The 11,074-nt window shown below is 58.9% G+C and overlaps 1 protein-coding gene across 1 annotated transcript; it reads right to left on the bottom strand.

The window, feature by feature from the left end:
* Positions 1 to 2,017: 2,017 nt before the first annotated feature.
* Positions 2,018 to 8,264, bottom strand: IHH (Indian hedgehog signaling molecule). The gene is made up of 3 exons (XM_049614857.1): positions 7,574 to 8,264; positions 4,891 to 5,152; positions 2,018 to 3,200 (listed from the first exon to the last, which is right to left on the bottom strand). Exons 1-3 carry the CDS (start codon positions 7,883 to 7,885, stop codon positions 2,542 to 2,544), a joined length of 1,233 nt encoding a protein of 410 aa, XP_049470814.1. The 5' UTR covers positions 7,886 to 8,264; the 3' UTR covers positions 2,018 to 2,541.
* Positions 8,265 to 11,074: the final 2,810 nt, after the last annotated feature.

The raw sequence follows: 11,074 nt of genomic DNA, 5'->3' as shown, positions 1-11,074 counted from the left end.
CTATCTGAAGAATAAGTGTGTTTCCGAAGGAGGCCCATCTAGAACAGAAAGATTTGGGGACACCAAATGGTTCTGGGTCTGCAGGATGGAGAGTACTCAGGCTCAGTAGGAGAAGCAGCTGGACACCCATAGGGGAAAATCTCTCTCTCGTCTTCTCACTCACCAAATGTGTGGCATACAAGGGTCGGTGTCATCCTTCCCCTCCCTTCACCCCCTCCCCCACACCCATGAAGAATGTCATTAAGGGAGAGAATGTAAAAATGAATGGACAAAAGTATCTTGACCTTAATCTTCCATTTTTCTGTTTTTTACTGTAAAGGAGTTCACGGACATTCTGGTTCCTTCGAGCCTTGTCCATGAACCTCTGCCATGGGTCCATTCTAAATGTGCTGACAAAGCTGACTTCCAGGCCTGAAATGCTGAGAGTGCCTTCCAGGCCTGAAATGCTGAGAGGGCCCAAGTTCACCAAAGAAAAAGCCTTGTGGTCAAAACAGTGGGCCCAAAAGCCAGATGGAGGGGTGTGAATCCTGCCTCTTCACTAGCTGTGTAATCTCAGGCAAGTTACTTAACCTCCTCCAGCTTCTGTGTTCGTCTGGAACATGGCAATATGAAAACATACACCACATAGTGTTGTATGAGAATGAAATAATGCTCTAAATATAAAGCACTTAGAACAACATCTGGTGATAGTTGGTCTTCATTGAATGACAGCACTTGTCATTATAGCTTGTGGGGGCCTATTTCCTCCCAGATGACACAGTCTCCAGGGCAACTTCTCTGGAGTTTTCCTCCATGGAGGTGGGGGAAGGAGAAGGTAAGAGTCTGAGCAGTCATCCCTAACATAGTAATCTCTGTAAGAGGACAGAAGCTGGGTAGTTGTATGTTTTAGCAACGGGCTGTTCACAGTCGGGAGAACTCTACTTTGTAGCATACACCAATTTTGACGGTGTGAATACTCCCACCATGCCCTATATCAACTGGCTTATGAAATTTCTGAGAATTTAACAAGTATAACGCTGGACCTGGGACTCTCAGCTGACCTGTAGCAAGTACAGAAAAACCTGCCTTGGCATAGAGAGACCCAGAAAAAATGAAGAAGGGAGTCACCTTGTCTTGGCAATAAACTGGGCCTTTTCTAGACTAAGCAATGTTTCTCAAAGTGTGGTCCATGGACCATCCGCCATGTTCGGTATTTGTAAAAATTTCCTGGGCCTCGCTCTGGATCTATTAAAGCAGAATTGTTTGAATGGACCCAGGAATCACTTTTAAAGAAACTGCACAGGTGATTCTGAGGTTTGAGAACAGCTAGGTTAGGGACTCCTGAGTTCTCCAAGAAGTCAGAAGGGGCCACAAGGCAGATGTGAATTCTACAAAATCTTCTCGTACCATGGTCCGTTATTCACACTGAAGGATGAGAAACAGGCCCCGAGACAGACTTGAGTAAGCAGGAAAAGTGCCTCGACAGGCCCAGTGAGGTGGTTCTAGATGAGTGAAGTGACCATGGGCTAGTTACCTCCATTCTCTCTCTGGTCCAACAGTGTTTAGGGCAAACTTTGAGATCAGCATGGGAAGGCCTTGCCTGGCACAGAGCCCAGTTCTCTGTGGCAACTTTGCTGGGCTTCTGGGTGAAGAAGGGCCTGTAGTAAAGGTGGGAGCATGGGAGTTTCTGTTCTTGGAGGAAGGTGAGCACACCCCTGAACCGACCCACCCATGGCTCCAGACTGTGTGTTGGCCCTGCTCAGCATCCTAGACTCTATGGCTCTAACAACTTAAATAATTTTTATTACAAAAGGAAGAAAAGACCAAAACATCCCCAAAATTCTCCCATGGGCTTCCCCCTCCGAGCCAATAAATAAGGTGGGGGAGACTGACCGGAGAGGGGGGTGAGGGTCATGGTTCAGCAGAACAGGGAGCGTAGCCTGGGCAGGGGCAGAAGGACATCCAGCCCGCTCCCCTGGTCCTGGGCACTATGATCACATTGGCTGGAACAAGGAACTCTGCTCACTGACAGCAACAGTCTCTGTCCCGAGGAGTGTGGCCAGGGAGGAAGGTCATGCCTCAGGATGGCCAGACTGGCTGCCCCACCCTGCGGCCTTCTCAGTTCTGGGCAGCAGGTGTTGAGTCCAGCCAGCTCCCTGCTGGCTCCCAGGGAATCTAGCAGCATCGACTGAGGTGCAAGCCCACCTACGAGGGGCCTCAGACAGATGGAATGGGCCCTCCCCATTGGGGGAGGCAGGTACGAAAAATCGAAGTGAGAGCTGGCCAGGTGGGGGAATCCACTGTGCCAGCCTCAAGAGGTCTCTAGAATAGAAAGATAGACCACTCCCTCCCAACCAGCTTAGCTTGTAGCTCTGTCCCTACATCGAGGTGGGGTGGTCAACACTGGCATTGCCCAGTCAAGTCTCCATGGTGTGTCTGGGAAAGAGGAGATGGTGGGAACCAGTGCCCCCCACTCGGGTCCCTTTCAGGGCCAGTGTCCTCTCGGCGGGAAGGCCTTTGGACCGCGTTAGGCAGCTGCAGGAGGGCAGTGAAGGGGTCTTCTCAGCTCCCCGGCCCAGCCATGCCCAGCGAGTGGAAGCTGCCCTCTTCCAACAAGAGCCGCCCCAGGCGGTAGAGCAGCTGGGGGTACCAGTGCACACCCTCCCCCGGGGTCCAGCTGCCCCACGCCAAGCTGGGAAACAGTCGCAGGGGCCAGAAGGCCAACTGAGCCAGACGGTGGTCAGCCACGGCCGCGAAGCAGGAGGCCACCACATCCTCCACCACCAGCGTCCCATGCCTTGTTAGTGGGGCATAGGCCCCCAGGGCCACGTGTGTGGAGACGGCTGCCACTCGGGCAGGTTGCAGGCCCGGCACCCCGGCCACCAGCACGTACTGGCCAGGCTGCACTTGGCTGGCAAATGTGGCCCGGAAGTGGGCCGCTGGTTCTGTGTGATTATTGGCGGTGAAGAGCAGGTGGGCAGGCGTGAGTGCCAGGCGGCGCGGGGGGTCCTGGGTCTCGATGACCCGGAAGGCCCTCAGCCTGTCTGGCTCGCGATCCAGGAAAATGAGCACGTCACTGAAGGTGGGGTTCCCATCCTCCCCCATGGCCAGCACCCGGTCTCCGGGTCTCACAGCTGACAAGGCCACACGTGCCCCGCTCTCTAGGCGCACCTGGGCTCCAGCAGGAAAGCAGCCACCTGTCTTGGCCGCAGCAGAGTGCTCTGTGGGAAGAAGGGACATGAAGGTGTTACTGCTGTGTCACAGCACCCCTCCCCAGAGCTCCTCTTGCTCCCAAAGAGCACCCCCCCATCACCATATTCTGGCTCTGCTCCCCCCTTCCCGTGCAGCCTTGAATACACCCCAACCCACGATGTGATCTGTCCTCCTCCCCCGTCTAATCCTTTGCCAGTGAGAGGAGCATATTGCGGCTCCAAGACCCATGAGTGAGAAAGAAAGGACCCTGCTGAAGCCCCGGCCAAGCCCCTGTCTGCTCGCTGTGAAGCAATGTTGTAGAGCATCAGAGAGGTCAGGGGTGAACTGAGCCAGGTGGTGGTCAGCTGTGACTTGAAACTCGAAAGCTACAGTCTCGTGGAGAAGGCACTTAGCTCCTCTGGGGTCTGGATGTCCTGTCATTTCTCACTCCTTGCTCAGACACTCCCCAAAAATTGCACTCTCAGGCTGACACCCCGAGTTCTGTCCCAGAGCTGGCCCTTGGAGTCCAGATAGAAGCGAGAGGAGGGCCAGCCGTGGGCAGCTATAGACTTCTGGGGAGCCTCAGAGTGAGTGGTCAGGCCAGGGCGTGACTCAGTGGCAAGGGTAAAGTCACCATCTTCAGTTCATGTGCTGGGTCCTTGTGCGGGGACAGGACACGGTGGCATTGGTGGGCGGGATGGTGAGCAGTGTTGTGGGTGGGAATAATGATGGAAGTGGCCACTCGGGGAGCTGGTGTCGGGCCAGTGTTCGCAGGTGAAGGGTGGACGTGACTTGAAGTAGATACAATTGGCAGGAAAGTGCTGGAGGGGAGGATGGGGGTGGGTCACCACAGTGTGCCCAGGTGGGTTCGGGAATAGTAAGCAGTGGGTCTGGTCTCATGTGTCAGGTCTTCGGGTGTGACTGCTACGTGGTGCCAGCATGGAGGGCTGTGCCCGAAGCCAGGTGGAGCCAGACTGGCAGTCACACGGGAACTATCTGAAGCATCCGTGATCAGGTTCAGTGTAGGTGACAGGGATGCTGACAAGATCTGAGGGAGGGGCAAGGCCCCAATGCCTGCCCATTCGGATCAACAAGGCGGCCAATCTGGGAAAATCCATTTTATTGAGTCCACTGTTTATTCTGCCCCTTGTGGCTGGCTTTGCCCCAAACTGTCCAGCTTCAGGGCCCTGAGGGAGAGGTTGGGGATGCCTGCACCCCCTGGAGGAGCATACAAAGTGCCCTAAAGGGCCTGACCTGCAGCAGGGTTGTGGGTTCTGAGTCTCTGGGGTCCCGGCTCCTGGTGAGGCATGCTGGTGTCTGGGCATAAGCTGGCCCTTGGCCCCTGGCCCCACCGCCCGCCTCCATTCTGAGTCATCTGAGCGGGAAAGCCATCTCTGTCCCAGCCTGGCTTCCTCCATCTGTCCAGCTTGCTCTGTCTTGCACCTCCTGCTGCAGGCTCTGGACTGTGGACCGCGAGGTCGGCCCCCAGCAGTGCTGGGACAGGGCCCTGTCTCCCTAGGCTCCTGCCATGACACTACCAGGCAGGGGGTGAGCAGGTGGTCACAAGCAGCAGTGGGGAGCGAGGCGGACGTCCTCTTCCCTGGGGTCCCCGCCTCCATCCCCTGGCGGGCCTCTTCACCTTCTGGGCAGCAGTGAGCCCTGTGCCTGCCCATGCCCTGCGGCCCCGGCCCCGGGCCCAGCCCCCAGGCAGCGGCTCACCGGACTTGACGGAGCAGTGCACGTGGGCCTTGGACTCATAATACACCCAGTCGAAGCCGGCCTCCACTGCCAAGCGCGCCAGCAGTCCATACTTATTGCGGTCGCGGTCCGAAGTGGTAATGTCCACCGCGCGGCCCTCATAGTGCAGCGACTCCTCAGAGTGGTGACCGTCCTCATCCCAGCCTTCAGTCACCCTCAGCTTCACGCCGGGCCACTGGTTCATCACGGAGATGGCCAGCGAGTTCAGGCGGTCCTTGCAGCGCTAGGAGAGGAAAGCCAGCAGAGTTAGGGGGAGATGCCGGCCTGCAGGCGGGTGGAGGCGTGGCCCCGCCCCCGGCCTCTCCCAGAGCATCCGCTGGAGTTAGGAAACCAGGGAGGTTGTTCTGTCCCTCTCTTTTAGGAACAGAGAGCCCTAACTTGCTTCTTTCCCTTCTAGCGTCTGGCTGCTCCAGGGACCTGGACCGCACGGTGGCGCCACAAATCTGGAGGGCGCGTTGGGAGGTGCACCCTTGGGGCGACCTCCTCTGATAAGTGGCCCCTCCCTCCCACGCTCTTTCCCCTCAGATCGGGGTACCGATCCCTCCACAGACCCGGCTACACTTTTCCCGCGCCCAGTCCCTCTGTCCCACCAAGGCACCTGAAGGCCAGAAACCACCCTCTGCCCGCAGGGTTGGGGTGGTAGCGGAGCCGACTGCCTGCGGCTGGCCTGCTAGGCGTGCAAGGCCGGAGGTGCCCAGTAGGTGTCACCGTAGCCTCAGGGCTGAGGCCCCCCGACTCTGTCTGGAGGCGCGGCAGGTGCAGAGCGCCCCAGCAACGTGGGGGCGTGTTGGGAGGGGAATCCCGGGCCGCCTGGATCTCTCCAGCGCCACAGAGTATTCCTGCTGGGACTTAAGATCCAAAAGTGACCCACACCCAATCCGAGGATGCAGAAGCCTGGAAACCAGAAGCCTGTGGAAATGCTAGCGCCCAGCCGGGCCAGATGGAGGGCGACCCGGAGCGTCCTCCGCAGCAAGGGGCGCACGCAAGGCTGATAATCCCAGGCAAGGTTCTCCCTCAGTCCAGAACCTTCAGCACCTCTGCGCCGCCCCTATCAGGGAAAGGGCTGGAGAAACCGAGCCTCTGATCTCAGCGAGCCGACTCCACGCTCTGTCTCACACGGGGTGGGAGTAGAGCCGCGCCTTGCGGGAAGGAGAGAGATCGACGGTCTGTGATGACTCCCCGCGTGCCTGCAGCCCAAAGGACCCTGCAGTTGGCTGGGGGGAGGGGACTGCCGGAGAGCCGACCCTTTCACAGTCCGTGACTCGGGTGCGAGGCGCCGCCAAATGTGGACAGCCCATGTCTCAACCTACCCCCATCCCGCACAAAGGGGGCCCCACAGACCCTTGGACTCCGCCTCCCAGGAGCCAACAGCGGCTACAGCCCAAGGCCTGGCCGTCCTCTGGGCGAGCAGCCTAGCTGGGGAGCACACTGCCCAGGAAGGGAGCTCGGTGTGCTCCTTGCCTCCAGGCTTCCAGCCGCCCCCCCCCCTCCAGCTAAGTCGGCCCCGTGGGCCCCTGCTCCCCGCCCCTCTCCCCCTCCCCCGGGTCCAGAGCTGGGGAGCGCTGTCAATGATTGCCCAGCCCGTGGCCCGGATCCTTATCTGCATTCCTCGGCGCCCGGCCCGGCCCGGCCACCAGCCAACCTTCGGCCCCGACACCGGCCGGCCAGCCCCGGCGCCAGGGCGCAGGCTGAGGGCTGTGGTGGAGCTGTTCTTCCCAAAGCACCTAGGGAGCAGGCTGCCTGCATGCGTGGGAAGCCCCGGGAGACCACCGAGGAAGGGGACGTAGGTTTCTGATCCCTTGGGACCCCAGATGCAGGGAAGAAAGTCTACTCCCCAGTGCCTGGGTTGAGCGGGTCCTGTTCGGAGCTTGCAGAAACTAGCTAGCGTTAGTTCTGCTCCCTCCCTCTCCCGGCATCCTAGCTCTTCTCTTTCAACACTCCCCGTCCCTGCCACCAAGCCCAGGGGTCCCCCAAGTCCGGTCCCAGAGCCCGAAGTTCTCGGCACCCCACCCTTAACCGCAGCGGCGCGGCTCAGCTCTCCGGGACAGACACGTGGGCTCGCCGGGCAAGTTCCCTTTCCCACCTCCGCCTCCCGGCTCAGCTCTTCCCGGCTGTCCCTAACCCCAGACCCGGGAGGGGGGGTGGGGTGGGGTGGGGAACGCTGCTCCAGAGAGGGCAGCGCAGCGAACCAAGAGCGCGCGGGGAGGAACGGCCCTCTGCGCCCGCAGCTTCTTCGCCCTCAGGGGTGCCGAATGGAGAGGGGCGCAGCGGTGCGGAAGGTTAGGCCAGGAGGGACTGCGTGGTCCCGAAGGCGCGGGAGGCGGCCGGGTCGAGGTACCTCCGGGTGCCGAGTCTGAGCTCAGCTGCCAGCGCTCTGGGGCAGTGGGGCTGCCGCCACCAGGCTCGGCCGTGGCGCTTGGCAGTGGGGCGCTCTTCTCCCACCTCCGGCGGGTCCGCGGGTGTCCGCACTGCCGCCGGGACCCCTGGCCGGCCCATCTTGGGCAGCAGGCGGCTGGGCTTGGCGAGAGGGGCAGGTGCCAGGGGGCGTGCCAGCCAGTCGAGAAAAGGTGCCAGGGGGGCGGGGAGGGCCGGGCAGGTGGCGGCGCTTCAGCGGCGGCGCCCTGCGAGGGCGGGTCGCGCTCACCTGGGTCATGAGGCGGTCGGCGCCCGTGTTCTCCTCGTCCTTGAAGATGATGTCGGGATTGTAGTTGGGGGTGAGCTCCTTGAAGCGCTCCGAGCTGCGCGCGATCTTGCCTTCATAGCGCCCGCTGGCGCCCAGCGTCTTCTCCGGCACGTTGGGGCTGAACTGCTTGTAGGCGAGAGGCACGAGCTTGCGCGGCGGCCGCCTCCGGCTGCCCACCACCCGGCCCGGCCCGCAGCCCCGCGCCGCCGGCACCAGCAGCAGCAGCAGGAGCAGGCAGAACCGCAGTCGGGGCCGGAGCCGGGCGGGAGACATGGCAGGGGAGCCCGGGCGAGGGGCGGGCGAGGGCGCCTGGTGGGCTGGTGGGTGGGCGAGTCGACGGGCGCGCTGCGGGGGCTCAGGCGTCCGGCTGGCTCCGGGGGGCTCCAGGTGGGGGCGCCATGGGCTGCGCGGCGCGGCGCAGGGCCGGCGGGACTCAGGTGCGGGGCGGGGGCCCGGGGCCCTGGCTGGTGGCGGCGCGCTGTCCCCCTCGGCGCCTCGACTCTGAGCTGCCCGGCTCGCCGGCCGCCAATAAATAGGCCGGCCCGTTTGTTTTGGCAACGCGGCGGCGGCGGGGGGCGGCGGGCGGCGGGGCTGCGGGCCGCCGGGCTGGGCTGGGCTGGCCGGGCCGGCGGGCTGGCGGGCCCCGCGGTTAGCACCCCGGCCCGGCGGTCAGGCGGCTCTGGCGGAGCGGGAGCTGCTGCCGTCTGCGGCGCAGCTCGGGGCCGAGTGAGAGGGGAAATGGAAGAGATCCGGGCTCGGGCCCCGCGCAGACCGCACCCTACCCATGTCCCTGCCTCCTGTGCGCTCGACAGCGAACCTGCAGCAAGGGCGGCACAGCCTCCTCCCCCTCGGGCGGGCGGCCCCGGCACCAGCCAGCCCTCGTCCCGCTCGCTCCTCCGCCGCGTCCGCCCGCCCGCTGCCCTCGGCGCCCCCTGCACTGCCTGAGTTCGCCCTCCCCGCCCGGACGCGCCCCACCCCGCCTGGGCCTCGCCTCTGGGCTCCCCGCGGCTCCGGGGTGCCCCGCCAGGCGCAAACCTCCCGGACAGGAGCTGCCACCCCCACAGAGACCGCAACCCACGGCGCGGCCGGACGCGAGGGGCGGGGGGCAGTGGCCGGACCGCACGGCCGCCTACGGTGTCCCCTGCGGGGAAGTAAAGCCAGAAGACGGGAGGCCGCCCCTAACCTGGTGCCCCACCCTGGCCCGGGAGACGCGCCCTCTCAGCGTGGTGGACTGAATTCTGTATCAACCCGGTGCACATCCCACGGCCACCGGGTGTGAAGCTGGGAGTGGGGCACCCAGCCTCATGAAGAGTCAAATCGGGCTTTTTGGTGGGTTTTGTTGTTTCTTTTGAGTTGGAAACACTATTAAAAAAGAGCAAAATGAAGTTACAAAGGGATGGGCCAAGGTGTGGAGAAGAGCAGCTAAATGATGACATCAGCTGGAGGAACTGACCACATTAAAGACCCGGCGGCGCGGGTTGGGGGGGGGGGGGGGGGGGGCAGGGGCTTGCTGAGAACCGCAACAACGACTCACAGCTGCTGGCGTGCAAGGGCTGCTACACAATTCCTCTGTTAATTCTGCTTTACAAATTCAAAACCATAGAGAATACGTAGAGGCAGCTAGAGAAGTAAACACGGACGGTGTGTTTATTTTGATATGCCACTCAGGAAAGCTGAATGAATTAGGATTTATTCTGCTAAAACCAGAAAGGGCAAGGATGTTGAAAACAAATGCCGCCATCACAACAAATTATGTGATTTGGTCGCAGTATAGTCTACCAATTCAATAGAGATAGAAATAAAAGAATGAGAAATAGAAAGATTTAAACATTTTTTTCATTCCAAGAATACTGACCCAGTTAAGTACCACTTTGTTGATTCTTACGTGCCTGGTACATGGGAGCTCTTCCATATGATTATACTAAGTATGCTACTTGCATTATCTAATTCAAACTCACAACCTCAGCTGAGCTCTTATTCCCGTTTTACAAATGAAGATTTTGAAGTTCAGAGAAGATAAACAACTAGCTTCGGGCTGGGGAGCAGAGAGAAAATTCAAATCCTCTACCCTCTACGGGGGTCTGACCCCAGAGCCTCAGCTCTCACCTATGAATCGGTTCCTTGGCCCTCTTTCCTGGGTTTTGAGCTGTGGTGGCTTTTCACAGATGTCCTCACGTTTTCTCTGGATGGATTTTGTGAACATAAGTTCGGAATTAGATGGGGACCTATGATAGTGCTTAATCCAAGCACTTCGTTTCCAGAAAAGGCAACTGAGGCCCACAGAAGGGAAGTTAGGATGATGCCACCAGGGGGAGAGTGTGGCATGTCACTTGGAAACACAGTGCATTGTTTCTTTTTTCCTCCCCGCCCCCCTACCACCCTGCCCCCCATGTTCTCCACTTTGGGTCTCTTCCTTCCTCAGTATTTGAATTCTATGTCTCCCAGTCACAGGTCTCTCCAACATTGTTTCTTCTCCTTGAGCTCTCAAGGAACTTCAAGGTACCTTTTCCAGGGTTCAAAAACTATTCCGGCACTATTCCCCACCCGCCTCCCTCTCTACTGCTCAGATTTCTGGAGCAGACCAGGTCAGTGCCTCTCCCAATCCAGACAAACGGGGGAGGGGAGGGCTCTTCTTAGGGAGCTCAAAAGAAGATAATCCCATAGGTTCCCAGGGTCATCTATTGCAGTGTGTTATAATAATCTTCTAGAGAAGTTTTGCCTTAATTTCAGTCTTTCTTCCTCCCTCTCTAATGCAAATTCGACTGCTTTCCTCTTCTTCTGGTCTTAGAAATTAGGGTAATTATCCTGCTTATTATCCCATGTGCACAGTCCTGAAGAGTTCTTTAAATTCACTTTCAATCTTCTTTTCTCCGAGTAAAAGACAATTTAAGATTATTTTAGGGGCTCTAACTTGTAACCATTTATTAACGTTGCCATTCTTTCATTTCTCTTCTTAAACTGTGATCCCGTTGAATGCAAATCTCTGGTAAAGATCTGATCCGTGTCAAATCAGCATTAGAGCAGTGCTAAGACCGCTTGGCATCAGGGGTGGTCCGACAGCAGTGTGACCTCGTTGGTTTAGATAGCGCTCCACCAAGTCTAGCCCCTCCTGGGCCTGGCTAACTTTGGAGCAGTGATCAGGGTGTGTTCTGGGAGAAGAACATAACACTTATGAAGTCTCTCCTCTATAACAGGTACTTTAAGCACTTAGTACAATCTTCACAATAACACTCTGTACACAGCAATTACTATTCTCATTTTACAAATCTACAACTCCAAGGCTGTACGAGTACAGTAACTTGCCTGTGGTCCCCCAGTCAAGATTTGAACTCTGGAGCTTTTTCATTCCAAACGTATACTTTTTTTTTCCCCCTCAGGACACCTGATGGTTCAAGATCTGAATCTCAAATTTAGATCTGCGTGAGTCCAGTCTCATTCAGTGCAGGAAGGGGGAGAAGAGGG

This window comes from Panthera uncia, assembly GCF_023721935.1.
Source record: "Panthera uncia isolate 11264 chromosome C1 unlocalized genomic scaffold, Puncia_PCG_1.0 HiC_scaffold_3, whole genome shotgun sequence".
In the NCBI taxonomy this organism is placed as follows: domain Eukaryota; kingdom Metazoa; phylum Chordata; class Mammalia; order Carnivora; family Felidae; genus Panthera; species Panthera uncia.
This window is presented reverse-complemented; position numbering and strand designations above follow the sequence as displayed.

Excerpts from the sequence above, each read along its gene's own strand:
- IHH (XM_049614857.1), bottom strand. The coding sequence starts at position 7,885 with ATGTCTCCCGCCCGGCTCCGGCCCCGACTGCGGTTCTGCCTGCTCCTG. Across the intron at positions 5,153-7,573 it reads CCGACCGCCTCATGACCCAG|CGCTGCAAGGACCGCCTGAA; the intron begins GTGAGCGCGACC and ends TTCCTCTCCTAG. Across the intron at positions 3,201-4,890 it reads GCACTGCTCCGTCAAGTCCG|AGCACTCTGCTGCGGCCAAG; the intron begins GTGAGCCGCTGC and ends TTCTTCCCACAG.